We start from the raw sequence: 19,531 nt of genomic DNA on the forward strand, positions 1-19,531 counted from the left end.
TAAAAGATTGCCTGGCTCATTCTGGATCTGGTGTAGAGATAGTGAGCAGTGCAGTGAAACTGAGTAGTCTGTGTGCATGGGCTGAGTGTTCCCCATGCTGATGGAACTCTCAGGAGACTGACAAACAGCTCAGGCTGGCAGTTGGGACGAAGCTGCATTGGTGAGAACATGTTACTAGGAAAAGACTGGAAGAAAGTTGATGCTGGAGATCATCACCTGAAAGAAAAGGCGCCCACCGTTCAAGAGAGCCAGAGAGAGAAAACAAAGAGAGCAGCTAAGTGACTGAAACTATTTTAAAAAGTGCACATAAGAGAAAATAGTAAAGGAAACCTGAACAATAAGTGAGAGATAACTAAAAGAAGAAAAAAAGAGTAGAGGAAAACTTACATGTTGAGATCCTTGAAGGTCTCTGGAAATCTGAAAGACAGGAGAAAAGAAAGTTTAAAGAATCTAGTGTTTTGTAAAATTGAATGTGCTTAAATGATTTATGTAACTAATATTTATACTTATCTGAAAATGCTCTCAATGTTTCTAGAGACTAAACTGATTTGTGTTGCTAACCTGTAATTGAAATGCATATGTTAAATTTGCAGGTTGGTAAGATTTCATTAGCATTTAAATATAATTCAAATAGTACAAAAATATTTTCTTTTTATTGTTAAACTCCCTGGCTGGTGTTGAGTCATTTTGGAGAAACACTGTGACATATTTGGTACCATCATTGTAATACCTTGCTCTGCTACCAGGGGGTTTACATTATAATACGTCCATTACACATAGCCGTTAATTTCGACATCAGTTGTAAATAGTCCAATCGGCGCCTCACTGTGCCCAATCCAGGAAGAGTCTGTTGCTTTCTTGCCGTAGCAAGAACTAGTTTGCTTGCCATAAACACCTGAGTGGCCAGCTGGTGTACATTTGGTTTCACTCCATATGGTTTAACATGAAGAAGACAGTGTTCTGCTTTCAAAGGACACAAAATTTTTATAAGACTGCAAACATATTTCAATACTTGAGACCAATATATTTGGGCTTGAGGACATGTCCACCAAATATGGTACATATCCCTCACTGATCCACAGTTACGCCAACATAAGACAGACCTTAAGTTAAACATTTTTGCCAAACGGGGTGTGTAGTACCAGCTGTACAATATTTTATAACCATTCTCCACCAGCGCAGATGAGACTGAGACCCTGAGTAGGGATCGAAACACTTTCTCCCATTGAGCATGATCATATGAAACACCAAGAAGCCCTTCCCATTTAGAGGATTGACACTGAGAAATTAATGGGCTTAGACCCCTTCATTAAGTCTAGCATGGCCCTTTCCAGAACCTCACCTTCTCTTCTCCCTTATGGTCCAGAACCTCACACTGTCTTCATGTAACCTTCTCTGTGGACCAGCTCCTCAACTCTCTTCACCCCACCCCACATGGTCTTTACATAGTAACATAGTAACATAGTAGATGACGGCAGAAAAAGACCTGCAAGGTCCATCCAGTCTGCCCAAGATAAACTCATGTGTATACCTTACCTTGATTTGTACCTGTCTTTCTCAGGGCACAGACCGTATAAGTCTGCCCAGCAGTTTTTCCTGCCTCCCAACCACCTGTCCCGCCTTCCATCACCGGCTCTGGCACAGACCGTATAAAAGTCTGCCCTCCACTATCCTCGCCTCCCAACCACCAACCCCTCTTCCCTCCACCTGCTCTGCCACCCAATTGTAGCTAAGCTTCTGAGGATCCATTCCTTCTGCATAGGATTCCTTTATGCACATCCCACGCATGTTTGAATTCCGTTACTGTTTTCATTGCCACCACCTCCCGCGGGAGGGCATTCCAAGCATCCACCACCCTCTCCGTGAAAAAATACTTCCTGACATCTTTTCTGAGTCTGCCCCCCTTCAATCTCATTTCATGTCCTCTCGTTCTACCGCCTTCCCATCTCCGGAAAAGATTTGTTTGCGGATTAATACCTTTCAAATATTTGAACGTCTGTATCATATCACCCCTGTTCCTCCTTTCCTCCAGGGTATACATGTTCAGGTCAGCAAGTCTCTCTTCATACGTTTTGGAACGCAAATCCCATACCATCCTCGTAGCTTTTCTTTGCACCGCTTCCATTTTTTTGACATCCTTCGCAAGGTACGGCCTCCAAAACTGAACACAGTACTCCAGGTGGGGCCTCACCAACGTCTTATACAGGGGCATTAAAACCTCCCTTCTTCTGCTGGTCACACCTCTCCCTATACAGCCTAGCAATCTTCTAGCTACGGCCACCGCCTTGTCACACTGTTTCGTCGCCTTCAGGTCCTCGGATACTATCACCCCAAGATCCCTCTCCCCGTCCGTGCCAATCAGACTCTCCCCGCCTAACACATACGTCTCCCTTGGATTTCTACTCCCTAAGTGCATCACTTTGCATTTCTTCGCATTGAATTTTAATTGCCAAACGTTACACCATTCTTCTAGCTTCTTCAGATCTTTTTTCATGTTTTCCACTCCCTCCGGGGTGTCCACTCTGTTGCAAATCTTGGTGTCATCTGCAAAAAGGCAAACTTTACCTCGTAACCCTTCGGCAATGTCACTCACAAATATATTGAACAGAATCGGCCCCAGCACCGATCCCTGAGGCACTCCACTATTCACCTTTCCCTCCACCTCATCCTCACTTCACATCCCCCCTCCACGTATTCCAGACCCTCACCCTCTTTTCATACCACTCCTTCTGTGCTCCAGCCTCTTATTCTCCCTCCTGTAGTGGGTGGGGAATGGAAGATGCAACGAATTGTGCTGGTAGTAAAATGCTGCTATGACTGCAGAAGTTTGGCAGCAACAGCATTGGTTGAAAATATAAGTGAGATTAAATAAAAATGCCAACAACAATTAAGCATGACAACGTGGTTGCAGCAGGTTATATCCGCTCTGCTCTCCGGCTCCCTCCCCTCCCTCCCTCCCTCCCTCCCCTTCCTCCCGTATAGACCTCTGGTTGGGGGATGCCGCGGTGATCAACAAGGTAAGAGGCCAACATTTAGAGGCTCATACGTGGTCAGACCATGCCCTAGTCTGGCTACAACTCGATATTAGTGTGGAATCTGGGCCGCCCCCGAGATGGCGTTTAGATGATGCGCTTCTAGCGGATCTGGGGCATGTTTCTCAAATTGAAAAACAGATAAAAGAATATCTTGAATTTAATGACATTGGGGAGGTTTCTCCTGGAATATTGTGGGAGGGACTTAAGGTGGTAATGCGGGGCAATTTTATAGCGCTGGGGGCTCATGTAAAGAGGTGTCTGTCTCCACGCCGCAGCCAGGGCGAGGTGCAGCCAAGGCACAGGCCACATGGCGGAGCCATAATCAGGGGTGCTAGGGGGGCATAGCTACCACCACTGGCACTGTGGAGTGAGAGAGACAGAGAGTGACACAGAAAAGGCGCACAAATCAAATTTCATGGATGTCAGCTCCCTCGCCCTCCTATTGGTTCAATTAGGACCAATAGGAGAGAGGGAAGCTCAGGGACTGCTGCAGCTGCACAGATTAGCATCATTAGTAATTTGGAGAGAAAAGGGAGGAGGGAGATGGGTCGGTAATTAGAGGGACAAGTAGGGTCAAGTGAAGGCTTCTTAAGGAGAGGTGTGACCACAGCATGTTTAAAGGCAGTAGGGACAGTTGCAGTGGCTAAAGGAGGTATGCGGGGAAGCCGTCGTACCGCTAAACTGTTGGTGGCCATGCTTCCTCTCGTGAAGAGGAGGCCTCAGATTTTGAATCAGCTCATTCAGATGAAGACGCTGTAATAAGTAAAGACGCTCAATTTACCAAAGTGCTTCGGGTCCTCCGCAAAGATTTAGCTCGCATGAATTCCGACATTGAGAATTTGCGAGGAGAGTTTAAGGAAATTGGTCACCGTGTGCAGCACTTCTTAAAACGTGGCTAAGGAGGCAGCGAAAAAGCACCCAACCCGCAGCCAAGGGCTAAAAAGCGCCCAAAACCCACAGGCGGTTACGGGAAACAGCCCAATTGGCAACGTTAGAGACCGGAAGGAGGGCACACAGCCTTGCTGTCCTCAAATTACAGAAAGTCCCTGACAAAGGTCATACCTCAGACTCTGAGAGACACTCCCTTATTTTCAAAGTAAATACAAATTACAGTGTGAAACATGAACTGAATTCTTGCTCTCATTTCCTGTAAGAATCATGGCTGCTGCAAACCCTGCTGAGAGTCTGCAAGATGAAGCTTCTTGTTCTATCTGTCGGGATTATTTTACAGATCCAGTAACTACGGACTGTGGACACAACTTCTGTCGCTCCTGTATCACTCAGAGCTGGGAGGGGAGAGACACAAACTTCCCTTGTCCCCAGTGCAGGGAAACATCTCAGCAGAGGAATCTCAGATCTAACAGGCAGCTGGCAAAAGTGATAGAAATGGTGAAAAAGCTCAGTCAGACTTCAGTGAGACCCAAAGAGGAGAATCTGTGTGAGGAACATGAAGAGAAACTGAAGCTGTTTTGTGAAGAGGATCTGAGAGCAATCTGCCTTATTTGTAGAGAGTCCAGAGATCACAAATCTCACACCGTGATCCCCATAGAGGAGGCTGCGCAGGACTACAAGGTGTGTGTATTTAATGAAACTAAATGGAGTTGAATTAGCAGAGTTTAAAAACATGAGTAGTAAGATCAATCATCAAACCTTGAACCATGGCTGCTGTCTATTTGGGCATCTTCCATATACATTCAGGGGTCAATGTGAGTTGTGGCTCCCAGAAGGAATACAGGTATAGAGGAGTAGCCTAGTGGTTAGAGCAGCGGACTGTGATCCTGGTGAACTGGGCTTGATTCTCACTGCAGCTCCTTGCGACTCTGGGCAAGTCACTTAACCCTCCATTGCCCCAGGTACAAAATAAGTACCTGTACTATGTAAACTGCTTTGAAGGTAGTTGCAAAAAACACTGAAAGGTGGTATATCAAGTCCCATTCCCTTTCCCTTACTCCATGCTATACCCAAGTACCTAAACAGGTAAAGTTTAGGGTTACCATATGTCCAGTTTTACCGGGGCAACTGGGCGGGTTTTCCCAGCCTGCCCGTTTGTCCGGATTTCCAGACAAGCTGACGGGCGGGTGGGAGGGCCTAGTGGTGTCTACCACTCCCCTTACCTTACTATACTGCCCTGGTGGTCTAGTGACCTCTTTGGGGCAGGAAAGAGCCCCCTCTTTCCTGCCCCCAGCGCCTGCATGCTTTTCCTTTCTGACTCAGGTACCGGCGCAGATTCAAAATGGCCACCGAGAATTGAAGTCTTACGAGGCCGCTTCAACTCTCGGTGGCCATTTTGAATCGGTGTCGGGACTGGAGTCAGAAAGGAATAGCATGCAGGTGCTGGGGGCAGGAAAGAAGGGGCTCTTTCCTGCCCTGAAGAGGTCACTAGACCACCAGGGCAGTATAGTAAGGGGAGGGGAGGACACTCTTAGAGGTATGCGACGGGTGGCGGCAGGGGTGTGTGTGTGATGGGGCGGGGGCAGTATGTGATGGGGTGGGGTAGGGTGAGACGGGCAGGGGTGTGGTGGGGGCAGGCTGGGGGTGTGTTGGGGCGGGGCATGTGTCCTCTTTTTTGGAGGAGCAAATATGGTAACCCTAGTAACGTTAGAGCACCTTGTGCATTTTACCTGGTTATGGGGGAAAGGGAATGGGACTATATATTGCCTTTCTGTGCCTTTTACAACTCCAGTTCCATCTTCACGCTGCTCCTGAATCAGCCCTCCACTGCCTGGACATAGCTGTGGAGGTCTCTGCCAAAATTCAGGGGGAATGTCCAGTTAAGGGCTGCTGAATATTGGCTCATGGCCAGTTCAGCGTGATGTAACCAGGCTGGAACCTACCCTGCCTGGTTATATCACTTTGAATATTGACCCCTCAGAATTCAATTATCTTAAAGAAATGATCTCAGGTTAAAGGAACATCTCACATTTACTGTTGAGTCTGAAATTGTGGTTATAGAAATAATCACATGCTAATCAAGGATGTTTTATTATTCACAGGAAAAGCTTAAAATGCACCTGAAGCCTCTGAAAAAGAATCTGGAAGATCTGGAGAAGTTTAAATCTACTGAAGGGAAGAAAGCTGAAGAGCTGAAGGTGGGTGTCTGTGTCTCCTTCTGAGCCAGTTTCTGCAGGGTTTTTGTTCCTCTCACTACATGAATCCCCTGAATCACCTAAATAAGAGAATAATAGAATTCAATCTGCCTCATTACTTATAATATGGAAACTATTTTGGTTCCTTATTGGCTGAAAACAGGCAGATTCTGAATCTGTATGTGGAACAATGGAAAATTGTATTTCTTGCAGAGAGGTAGTGTGGTGTGGCCTGTAAAATGGGAAAGGAGTACTGGGTTGAAGCTTGAGCCAGTGCAGCAGTGTAGAGGGGGGATCTCTGGGGCTGTTGTGGTGCCAGGAAGGATGGCTGCAGGGCTTTGTGTTGCACTGGGGCCTGTTAGGGGGCAGGAATTGGAGCAGTAGCCTGGTCGTGAGAACTGAAAGGGTCTCTGGTGTAGGGAAGGAGAGTGAGAGGTAGACAGGAGCCTGCAAAAGAGAAAGAGAAAGTTCTAGGCCCACTGGGGAAAACATTGGCCTGATTCAGGGCTGTGCTGGGCTCCAAAGTGTGGCTGTTCTCTGGAAATATTGGAGTGAGCCTGGGAAACCAACTTGAGCATCAATGGGCCCAAAGCAGGAGCCCCGACAAACCCAGAATTGTGTGCATTGCTGCTCTAGAAGAGAGAGGAGAAGAAGATGCTAATGAATTCTGAGGAAGGGACAGAATGGGAAGATGCAGGGGGTAGATGCTGGGGAAGAGTGAAATGGAGGCTGCTTGTGGTAAGGAAAGGAGGGAGACCCCTCTTCTGCTCACTTAGACACAATATGGGGACAACAGTGGTACTGGGATGGGTACAGTTCACATGGGAAGAGAGGCAGAGGGAGTTTTGGGCAGGGGATGGAGGAGATTATGAAAGGGGGATAAGCTTCTGAGTATGGTGAGAGAGGAAGACTGGGAAAAGAGTGGGTGGTGAGAGGAGGAAGGCTATGCCAGCTGGAGTCACTATTGTTCAAGGAGGAAGTGCTGTACCAGAGCCACCACTGAGAGGAGGGTAATGGAGCCACTGCAACAAAATCACTCTTTTGTTACTGAGAATTATCTCTCCTTGTTTAATCCAGAGTGAGACACAGATCAAACGACAGAAAGTGGAGTCTGAGTTTGAAGAGTTACAACAGTTTCTGAATAAGGAGAAACAGATTATTCTCTCGAAACTGGAGGAAGAAGAGAAGAAGATTCTCCAGAGAATGAGGGAAAATGAGATCCAGCTAGAAGAGCAAAGTTCCTCCCTCATGCAGCTGATCTCCGAGATAGAGGAGAAGAGTCAGCAGCCGGCCATCGAGTTACTGAAGGTGAGATTAGCAAATATATTTCTAAGGAGGTTACAGATCTTCCAGGAGGAATCAGGGAATTCAAGTTGCAGATCCGGAAATAAGCAAATGAGGTAGCAGATAGTATATATGAGAGAAAGATCAAAGCATTACTTTGACTGTCTGACAGAGTGGGAGGGTGGGGGTGGGTAGGAGGTATGCATGGGGACATCAAAACATTTCATTGATATTCTAACAGGATGGGTGTTGGTAGGTGAGAGGAGGGTAATAAACAGAGAAATACAGCTTTATGTACAGCCATTATAAACCATAAAGCTGTATTTCTCTGTTTATTACCCTCCTCTCACCTACCAACACCCATCCTGTTAGAATATCAATGAAATGTTTTGATGTCCCCATGCATACCTCCTACCCACCCCCACCGTCCCACTCTGTCAGACAGTCAAAGTAATGCTTTGATGTTTCTCTCATACATACTATCTGCTACCTCATTTGCTTATTTCCGATCTGACGAAGAAGGGCAACCTTCGAAAGCTAATCAAGAAATGTATTAAGTTATGTCCAATAAAAAAGGTATCATCTTATTTTCTTTTCCATGTTTTATTTTGTTTGATTTCTATTGATAACCTTTAAGAGTGGACTAACACGGCTACCACACCTCTCTACTTAAGTAGCAGATCAAAATAATAATAATAATAATAATAATAAGGGCTGATTTTTCAAAGCCATCAACTGCACTTACCACTTCAGAGCTTTTAAAATAATTTCATGGGGCTGAAATGGCCAAAACCTCCTGCTCTGAAGAAGGTGTAAATTGTTGTATGTGCTCTACACATGTACACACAAGTCATGTGTTTTTAATGATCAATATTTGACCCACTGAGTGAAAAGGTACCAAACGTTTTTTCTTTGTTTTCTTCTTTAAAACAAACATTAAAAAAAAAACAAAAAACGCTGTTCTTTCACTGCTGAGGGTCTGACCTCTCTAAGCCTCTTTATCTACATAGTAACATAGTAGATGACGGCAGAAAAAGACCTGCACGGTCCATCCAGTCTGCCCAACAAGATAAACTCATATGTGCTAGTTTTTTGTGTATACCTTACCTTGATTTGTACCTGTCTTTTTCAGGGCACAGACCATATAACTCCGCCCAGTACTATCCCCCGCCTCCCACCCACCAGCCCCGCCTCCCACCACCGTCTCTGGCACAGACCGTATAAGTCTACCCAGCACTATCCCCGCCTCCCAACCACCAGCCCTGGCACAGACCGTATAAGTCTGCCCAGCGCTAGCCCCGCCTCCCAACCGTCTCTGCCACCCATTCAAGGCTAAGCTCCTGAGGATCCCTTCCTTCTGAACAGGATTCCTTTATGTTTATCCCACGCATGTTTGAATTCCGTTACCGTTTTCCTCTCCACTACCTCCCGCGGGAGGGCATTCCAAGCATCCACCACCCTCTCTGTGAAAAAATACTTCCTGACATTTTTCTTAAGTCTGCTCCCCTTAAATCTCATTTCATGCCCTCTCGTTCTACCGCCTTCCCATCTCCGGAAAAGGTTCGTTTGCGGATTAATACCTTTCAAATATTTGAACGTCTGTATCATATCACCCCCGTTTCTCCTTTCCTCCAGAGTATACATGTTCAGGTCAACAAGTCTCTCCTCATACATCTAAGTAGATTACGTCCATAGCACGAGCTTGATTTAATTCTCCGGTCATCCAGTCAAAGAATTCAATGAGATTCGTTTGGCACGATTTCCCTTTGGTAAAACTATGTTGTCGCGGATCTTGCAACTTATTTGCTTCCAAGAAATTCACTATCCTTTCCTTCAGCATCGCTTCCATTACTTTTCCAATAATTGAAGTGAGGCTTACCGGCCTGTAGTTTTCAGCTTCTTCCTTATCACCACTTTTGTGAAGAGGGACCACCTCCGCCATTCTCCAATACCACGGAACCTCTCCCATCTCCAAGGATTTATTAAACAAATCTTTAAGAGGACCCGCCAGAACCTCTCTGAGCTCCCTCAATATCCTGGGGTGGATCCAGGGGTGTGCTGGTAAATTTTTAACAACGGGCTCTCTCTCCGGGCATAGCCGGCCCTGAAATTTGGGGGGGGGGGGGGGGAATGCATGCCTCTCTCTCCCCTCCCTTGTGCGGGCACGCTAGGCATACCTTTGCCGAGCCCCACCAGCCAATAAGTGGACTGCCACCATTCTCTGCTGCTTGTTTCTGGCTCTGAGCACCTTGATGGAACCTTCTTGTGCTTGCATGAAAAGTCCCAGCCTGATGCTCAGAGTCAGAAACAAGGAGCAGGGAGCAGCAGCAGTCTATTTACTTGGCTGGTGGGGCCAGCATCACTGCCAGCAAAGTAAAAGAGAATTCAGGAGGGGCCCCAAGCCCACATTTTGGGAGTCAGTTGTTAGTGGCCATGGGGAGGCCTACTTTAACAACCGGCTCCCAAAATTCTTAAAAACTTAACAAATGGCTTTCACGAGCCTGTGAGAGCCCGCTCCAGCACACCACTGGGTGGATCCCATCCGATCCCACTGCTTTGTCCACCTTTAGATTTTTAAGTTGTTCATACACACTCTCTTCTGTGAACGGTGCTGTATCCATTCCATTCTCACATGTACTTTTGCCAGTCCATTGCGGTCCTGCTCCAGGATTTTCTTCTGTGAAAACAGAACAAAAGTATCTATTTAGCAAACGTTACCTGTGGAATGTGTTTGCTGATGCAAAGAACAAATCATTAAGAAGCTTCAAACCGCTCAAAACACAGCATCCAGACTCTTATTTGGAAAAACAAAATACGAAAGCGCCAAACCCTTAAGAGAAAAAGTACACTGGCTCCCACTAAAAGAACGAATTGCGTTGAAAGTCTGCACCCTGGTCCACAAAATCGTCTACGGGGAAGCCCTGACCTACATGTCAGATCTGATAGACTTGCCTATTAGGAACACAAACAGATCATCACACACATTACTCAATCTCCACTATCCTAATTGTTAAGGACTAAAATATAAATCTATACACGCGACCAGTTTCTCATACATCTGCACGCAGCTATGGAACGCACTACCGAAGGCCATAAAAACAACGCAAGTCCTAACCATCTTCCGAAGGCTACTGAAAACAGATCTTTTCAAGAAGGCATACCATAAACATTCATCTTAAGCACTAAATAATAACATTGTACATGATCTATACAAAACCGAACTCCTATCACATGACTGACCTCTTTGCTATGAATAATCAAGCACTACCACTTTAAACCTTGTATCGAATAGGGTCTCTCTATAGTCGATGACCTAATGCATGTTACAATCCAATTTATTACTTAGGAATACAATACCATAATGTATCCTTCCTTACCATGTATGTATGCACATGGTATATATATATATATATATATACCAAAATCTGTTCCATATATGTTATGTTTCATGTCTGCTCCATGTATGTTCCATGCATGTTACCATGTATGCTTGCACTTTAACGCAATACCATTTGTAATTCTGTTACCCGGAAATGGCAACCACCATTACGGCAAATGTAAACCACATTGAGCCTGCAAATTGGATGGAAAATGTGGGATACAAATGCTTCAAATAATAATAATAATATAATGTGTTCTCATAAACTGTGAAATCTAACTAGAAATATTTTCTGTCTCATTTCCCTTTAGGACGTGAAGGATGCTCTGAGCAGGTACAAGTTAGTTTTCTGCCATTTTCTATGTGACTGGATGGGTTTGAGTGAGGAATAAGGGAATTAATCGATTGGTGAGAAGGAGAGAGAATTGAGATTGAGAATAGGAGAGAGGGTGGTGGGACTGAGTGAGGAGAAGGAGAGTTAAGGTGTGGAGGAAGCACTCAGAAATGAAGGGGATGGGGGAGAGATGAGGAGAATTACAGACTAACCCTCTTCCCCCTGACTCTCCCTTTTTCATCCCTGAACTGACAGAACTTCTCTCCCATCAACCTCCCTGATATCTCCCTTCTTCCTGTGCTCACCTATGTGGCCCTTCATGAATCCTCTCTTCATTCCCCACCAAACTCCACCCTGTGAATCTCCTTTCCACCTGTACCCTGCCAGTGGTGCTGCCCCCTAACCCTAGTGCAGAAGGAGGTGCTGGTGATGGTCTCTGTTCTGACGCTGTCCATAAGAGAGTAATTCCATAAAAAAATGTGTTTATATTTGTTTGGATGGTAAATAAACATATGGATAATTGTGAGCCAGTCAATATTGTTTCTCTGGATTTTCAGAAGACATTTGATAAAGTTCCCCTTGAATTTCTCATGAAGAAACACAAACGTCATGGGATAAGAGACAGTGTCCTCTTGTGGATTAAGAACTGGTTAAAAGATAGAAAACAGAGTAGGGTTAAATGATCAATATTCTCAATGGAGAAGGGTAAATAATGGGGTTCCTCAAGATCTGTGCTGTATACAACTACAATAGCCCTTATGGCTGCAGGTCTCACCTATAAGTAGGTACAGTAGCTTTTGGGAAGTTTTGGAGGGCTCACACTTTCCTCCACAAGTGTGATAGAGTGAGATATGGACCTGGTCGCCTTTTCTACAGTACACTGCACTGACCACTAGGCTACTCCAGGGACGTGATTACTGCTGTAATAGGATGGACCATAACATCTGAGGCTGTCATAGAGGCTGCTATATACTGTTTCTTTCACATCTTTGATGAGTGGGAGGGGGTCAGTGACCACTAGGGGAGTAAGGGGGGGGGGTTCATGCCTTAATCCCCTCAGTAGTCGATTGGTCATTTAAGGCACCTTGTATTTACTTAGTTGTGATAAAAACGAAACATCTAAATTGTAGCCCTGGATATTTTTGTTTTGTTCCATTGTGGCAGAAAAACATCTGAGTGTTAGGAATGCCCAAATCCCGCCCCTATCACACTCCCTTGCCATTTTGTGCCACTTTTTGAATGCTTTCCTATTTCAAAAATCAGTCCCATAATCACAGAAAACTGAGTGTTCATGGTATATTTCATTCCTTCCATCTCTATCCCCTGGGTGTGAACATCTCCAAGAATAATCCCAGTGACTCTCTAACCCATAGGTGTCAGAAAATGAAGTTTCCAGAACCAGAGGCTGTTTCTACTGATCTGAAACTGGATTTCCAATTGAGCTTCCCTCAGCAGCTGAAGAAATGGATTACAAAATTTGGAGGTGAGGAATTGATCGCTTTTTAATTTGGTTTATCTTCTTTACCAATGCTCTGGATGAATCCAGTAAAAATGTGCAGAAATAAAAGTATAAATCTGGGCTGTACCTAGATACTGCGTATATGGATATACTTTAGTATATCTGCTTGCTTATATGCTTGATTATATTATTCACGACTTGTACGCAATATAAACTGTCATCTTCCAATCTTTATTCACCAATAACAATACATTGTAAGCCACATTGAGCCTGCAAATAGGTGGGAAAATGTGGGATACAAATGCAATAAATAAATAAATTACATTGACTGGCAATATTCTGACGGGCACCGAATAATAACCCAGATAAAGTTACCACATCCCTTTTGTTGTCCTAACTTTATCCAGATAGTTACCCAGTTACTAGACTGAATCTTGCCACTATTGAGGTAACTTCTGACTCTTCTGATTCTGAACCTCCAAACCATCCTGGCACTGTGTCAATAATGCCAAGAGAAATTTCAGCGCTATTATTGACCCTGAGATTAGCAAGTTTAGTGTGGGCAGTGGAAGGATAGACTGCTCAGAGTTGTTGCAGTATAGTGACGGGGTAACGTACCAAGAAACTATTATCTATTGGTGAAAATCTGAGAGAATTCTGACCACAGACAGAAAGACTGAACATCTCGGTAGGTGGAGTCCATAAGCCCCATCCAGTCTGCCCATCTCACCTTCCACAGATCTTCAACCATCATTTTGCAAACCCTGAGCGATTCTTTTGTCTTCCACAGATCCACCTTCCTTTCCATGAAAAACTATTTCCTCAGCTTGGTTTATCTTTATGCTTATTAACATTTTTTATACCGCTTAACTTTCACATACTCGTACTGCCACAGGACACTTTTTCCCGCGCCTTGGTAAAGGAGGGCGAATGTTGAAAATCAGTGATAAAGAGTAACTAGAGCACCAGAGTGAATAACACGTAAAGAAAGTGATAAAAAAAACCCTATAATTCAAGTGTGAAAAATGAAAAGAAGCCATCACAAACCTTTAAAAAGAGTATGAAGAAATCTTGGTGCTATAAAACAAATTAGTAATCAAACATAAGACCACACTGGCTTTACTTGCCACACGGCCATTTCCTGCAGGAAAGAAAGACTTACCCTTTTACACCAGTGCAGGCCCCCTTTTGCCTCAGCTTGGTAAAAGGGGTCCTTTATGAACAACTAAATCAAACAATACTTGCAGATAGTAAGAATGGTACATCCAAAATCACAGTACTAACTAGAAGATGTCATAAACAAAACATACTCTCCCACAAAAATCCACAAAAACATATGAATCCAGTCACATAAACAACCATATTCCCACCCCAAAACATTCTGCTATGCCCAGAACCATACTGCTGCACTAAAGTAACATTTAACCAAATTCAAAGACACAAGGTTGTCACGAAACACTTAGCCACCCACCTGAGGTTATCCTGCAGCAACTTAAAGGGTCTATCCCCAACACAGCTCAGGTCTGCCTGCACCTGCTGCTTGTGCTCTACACTAGCACCCTCCTCCCACAGACTGGATCATAACCGCCTCTGGGCGAGTCTCCCGCTCTCAAGTTATCCCCAGTGATTTCTAGGTTACTTGGGCCACAGTCCGAGTGGTCCCACAGTTCCCAGAAAGCACTCACAGACCCAACACACAAACCACCAGGATACTTTATAAGTCCAGACAAATAGGGCAAACAAACAATTAGGTTTATTCTCTTAAAAATATTGAACAGTGGAACAAAATAGTGCAAATAGCAAACAATAACAGGTAACTGAAATATTGATTACTTATAACACTAACTAAACATCTGTATACTGCCTAAACAGTATCTGGGAAGATCAGGACGTATAATTCACGGAGCCTCAACTACTTGCACACTCACAAAAGAAAACACACTCTCCCTCCAACACTTAAACTTCAAAGGAACATCTGGGAACACTGCTATTTAGAAAAAAATGGACAAATGGGAAAATAACAGCACCCGTCACATAATAAATAATGCATAAGGCTGATGTCACATAATGGCACAAATTGGCAACTAATGAAAAGTACATATCTCTTATAAAAAACACAAAAAACTTAGCGTATTATCCAGTCAATATCACACTAATTATGCGGTCTTTTTCTCATTATTATGATTACTTAAAGGGTGGGGGGAGCAAAAAAAGGAATGTTTTGGGGTGGGAATATGGCTGTTGTTTATAAGACTGGATTAATATGTTTTTGTGGATTTTGCATTAAAATTAATACGAAATGATTTAAACATAAAAACTGCTGACTGCTGTGGGATGAATATGGGCTGGATAATGTCACATTCATACTTTTTAACAGCTGTACCATCAGTTCTGCCCAAAGCAACAATGACCTTGCGTTGTCTATTGTCACTCCTATTTGAGTGTAACCTGAAGAAGGAATGGGTGATAAGGCAAAGTTTGTTTTATTTTGCTGCATTGCACCCTGGAAGTCATGTGTTTGCTATGTCATAAGCTTATTCCTGGAATAAGCGGCAGAAAAATTTGTTTTACTCTTTTGGGATCTTGCCAGGTACTTGTGACCTGTATTCACTACTGTTGGAAACAGGATACTGGGCTTGATGGACCTTCAGTCTTTCCCTGGATGGCAAAGCTTATGTATGAATGTAATTATAAGATCATTGAAGGACATTTCTGTAATTCAAAATCTCTAACATTTCTCTCTCTTTATTATTTTTTTTACAAAATAAAATCACATCCTGCAGGAATTGGTAAGTTTTATTCAATTAATATTTTAACGAATACCATGTTGTTTGATGCTGCCTGTTTTTTTAATGCTGACCCACCCCTCCCCCACGCTTTCCTCTATAGCAGGGCTCGGGATTTTTTCTCCTTCCTCAGAGCTGCCTCAAACTCCTTCTCTCCCCCTGCAGGGACAGACTCTGCAGATACTTCCCCAAATTCCTGCACTGCGTGACTGAAGTATCTGCAGAGCCCAATCACCGTACAGGGCGAGACAAGGAGTTTGAGGCAACTCTGAGCCTGAGCCCTGCTGTACAAGTAAATGTAGGGGGTGGGGAAGAGAAACTGGGTGAAAGCTGTGCATTGGGGCATGAGAGAAACTGGGTCAAGGCTGTTTTTTCTTTAATGCCCAAAATGCTGTGATGAAGCATGCTTAATTGCATGATTAAAAATTTTAATCACATGATTAATCACTATTAAAATTTTTCATCATTGTCCACCTCTAATATATTTTTTATATCATTGTACTCTTCTCTGAGATCTGATAATTGTTCATCTTTATTTTAATGCAGATTGGTGGATGAAATGTGGCAGCTATACAGGTAACTGAATCTGATATACAATAATTATACCAATCCATCAAATCCACTAATGTGTCCTTTCACTGTGATCTCGCTATACAGACACCTACAGCCAGTGTTAGGGATCATTTTCACCCCTGTGATAGAGAAGACAATGTGTGTTTCCCCTGATCAGGGTCAGGGAGTGATCCCTCTGGTTCAGACCTGGCAAGTTTCCCACATTCATTGGGAGACTCCAGTTTTCACAGGTTATCTCCGAAACGTCCCCGAGTGAATGCCTCCCACTCAGTAGTCTGTGACAGCCGCAGGACTTTTCACCAAATGATACAGTACAGTTTGCTTCTGGAAATAGTCACCAACTGTCCTAGAGTGGTCAAGAGGGATACAGTAAATAGCTTTTTATCATTGCCTCCAAAAACTGCTTGGAAAATGGAATAAACATATTTAATCTGATGACCAGATTAAGATAAGAACTGTTTCCACCTGAATGATACAGTATAGTTTGCTTCTGGAAATGGCCACCAAGCATCCAGTGGGTGAGTTACAAGCTACTTGTACCAATCGTAAGAGAAAGAAACATGTGAAGTGTCCTAGTGACAAAATAGGTGTGTTGGATAAGCTTCAGTGGTCTGTTCGTGAAGCAGAACCAGCAAATTCCAAAACAGCATCTGTGCTTCGTGATGAGTCAGTAGAAAAGATGGAAACGTGGTTAAATTTGTGGATAATGCAAATGGTGGATTAAAAAAAAAAGCACTGTGGACAGCATTGCTGTGAAGATGAAAGCCAAACAGATTTATAAACACACAGTGCTTTTTTTGTGCCGGTACGCAACGGTACGGCGTACCGGCACCTTTTTTTTTTTTGCTCCCCCCGCCCCGTGAGTCCATGTCCCGCACGCAGTGCCAGCCCCCATTTCCGGCCGCTGCTGCTTCTCCTGTTGAGCAGCAGCGGCCGCTACACAAAGAAAAAGATTTTTTTTTAAATTCAAACCTGGCTGAAACGCGGCACCCCGGCACTGTAGACAGCCATTAGGCATTGGCTGTTGCCCCGCAGCCACTCCTCCTCTTGCCTCTACGTCACTGCGCTCCTCCTGGGTTTTCCTCCAGGGGCAGTGATGTAGAGGCAAGAGGAGGAGCGGCTGCGGGGCAACAGCCAATGCCTAATGGCTGTCTATAGTGCCGGGGTGCCGCGTTTCAGCCAGGTTTGAATTTTTTTTTTAATCTTCTTTTTCTTTGTGTAGCGGCCGCTGCTGCTCAACAGGAGAAGCAGCAGCGGCCGGAAATAGGGGCTGGTGCCGCGTGCGTCACGACTTCGCGCCGTTCGTGGGAAACTTGGCAGGGAGAGGGAAACCAACAGAGGGAAGGATTGGGGGGAGAGAGAGAAAGAAGGAAACCAACAGAGGGAAGGATTGGGGAGAGAGAGAAAAAGGGAAACCAACAGAGGGAAGGATTGGGGAGATAGAGAAAGAGGGAAACCAACAGAGGGAAGGATTGGGGAGAGAGAGAAAGAGGGAAGGATTGGGGAGAGAGAGGGAAACCAACGGAGGGAAGGATTGGGGAGAGAGGGAAAGAGGGAAACCAACAGAGGGAAGGATTGGGGAGAGAGAGAAAAAGGGAAACCAACAGAGGGAAGGATTGGGGAGAGAGAGAAAAAGGGAAACCAACAGAGGGAAGGATTGGGGAGAGAGAGAAAGAGGGAAAACAACAGAGGGAAGGATTGGGGAGAGAGAGAGAAAGAGGGAAAACAACAGAGGGAAGGATTGGGGAGAGAGAGGGAAAACAACAGATGGAAGGATTGGGGAGAGAGGGAAAAACAGATGGAAGGATGGGGAGAGAGAGGGGGAAAAACAGATGGAAGGATGGGGAGAGAGAGAGGGGGAAAAACAGATGGAAGGATGGGGAGAGAGAGGGAAAACGGAAGGATAGGGAGAGAAAGAGGGAAGACGCTGGATGGAAGAATGCAGAAAGAAATAGGGGAGACACTGGAAGGATGGGGAGAGAAAGCAGATGCTGGATGGAAAAGGGGAATAGAGAAAGACTGGAGAATAAGAGGAAGGGGCATGGGGAGAACAAGGGTGAGGAGAAGATGAAAAGCCACAGGTAGATGAAGGAAATTAAAGAATGGATAGTAAGAATGAATTAAATCTGGACAGAGAGAGAGCCTGAAAAATATTGAAGAAAGCAAAGAAAAATGAGACAAAAATGACAAATGGCACAGAAGAGTTAAGCGAAAATAAAGGAAAGCAGAATCACAGACTGGGACCAATATGGAAAGAAAAACAGTCACCAGACAACAAAGGTAGAAAAAAATCATTTTATTTTCATTTTAGTGTTTGTAATATGTCCAATTTGAGAATTTACATTGGCTGTCTTATTTTGCACTGGGTATACTGGAGCTGTAAGAGCTTACAGAGATTATTTATAATGAAAAAAAATCACGTTATTTTTTTCTCCTATAGTACTGTAATATTTTCAATGATGTCTGTTTATATGCGCCATGGCTGGTATAGGGGGTGTGGTTAATATGGGTGTGGCTATCATAGGGGTGGAGCCATATGTGGTGACCCCGCCCATAATGAGTACCGGCACCTTTTTTTCTACAAAAAAAGCACTGTAAACACACCACCCAGGGTCAGGAAAGCGTGAAACCCTTTTCTGCTAGTTTTGGCTGTCTTGTGTTGGGGTCTGCACCCACCTTAGCCAAACCCCAACTGATTACTGCTAGAACACCCACGTTCTTCGATTTGTTTCTTGCACTAATTAAACAAATAATTCTTACTTACTCTGAAGTGAAATAAAAAGAAAAGTTTATTCTGGAAACAAGTAAATAGTAGCTCAAGCAGAGGCTTATAGCAAGTCTGAAATACAGAAAAGAAATGATTAGATAGACTTCCTTGGGTCCATGCCAGTTCACTGCTCTGGAAACAAGGAAGCCCAACCTACATAGATTTCCCTCATTTTTATACAATTGATTTAGTACATGTTATACAATAATCCGGAAACTAATTACCATCTTAGCACATCCCACTAACCAATCATCTACTTTCCTAATCCAACACATCTGACTTCTATCCTATCAATTATCATGCAAACAGGAGAAAAACAAAGGATTGTATACAGAGGGGACTAGCTATCAAAAGACAAATTGAGAGAAAAAAGAAACAAATAAATGTGAATTTGAGGAAAAGGATGCTCAAGATATATCAATTCTCAGCAAGAGTTCAGTCCAGTGTCCATAATAATCACAAGACGTGAGCTAAATGTCTCATGGGTTGCAGGAATAGGGCAAGGGTCGGATCGTGGAAAGATGATGTCATCCAACATCCATGTGTCACCACTGGAGATCTCTTGTATAGAGAGACAACCACCACTGGAAGCGCTTTTGGTATTTTGATATACACCCGATCTCTGGAATGTAGACCATTACTGGGGAAGGAAAGTCTGAAGAATGATGCAATGGAACAAAAAAAAGTGAGGACAGCTGAAGGAGGATGTCAAGAAGTCTTTAATGTAACAGCTAAAAAAACAACCCGACACGGCCGTGTTTCGGCTCCAAGGCCTGCATCAGGGGTCTATTAAATCTCCTGTGTTTGGGTGATGGCTTAGTCAAGAGA

The 19,531-nt window shown here is 44.1% G+C and overlaps 1 protein-coding gene across 1 annotated transcript in view; it reads left to right on the forward strand.

Moving 5' to 3' along the window:
* The window catches only part of LOC115468205 (E3 ubiquitin-protein ligase TRIM39-like), a 1,720,076-nt gene that overhangs the window by 815,755 nt on the left and 884,790 nt on the right, over positions 1-19,531 (forward strand). Inside the window, exons 3-4 of the mRNA XM_030199742.1 lie at positions 7,199-7,429; positions 11,096-11,118. Coding sequence (XP_030055602.1) covers positions 7,199-7,429; positions 11,096-11,118 — 254 coding nt within the window. The remainder of the gene's footprint in view (positions 1-7,198; positions 7,430-11,095; positions 11,119-19,531) is intronic.

The sequence above is a fragment of the Microcaecilia unicolor genome, chromosome 4 (assembly GCF_901765095.1).
Source record: "Microcaecilia unicolor chromosome 4, aMicUni1.1, whole genome shotgun sequence".
NCBI lineage: Eukaryota > Metazoa > Chordata > Amphibia > Gymnophiona > Siphonopidae > Microcaecilia > Microcaecilia unicolor.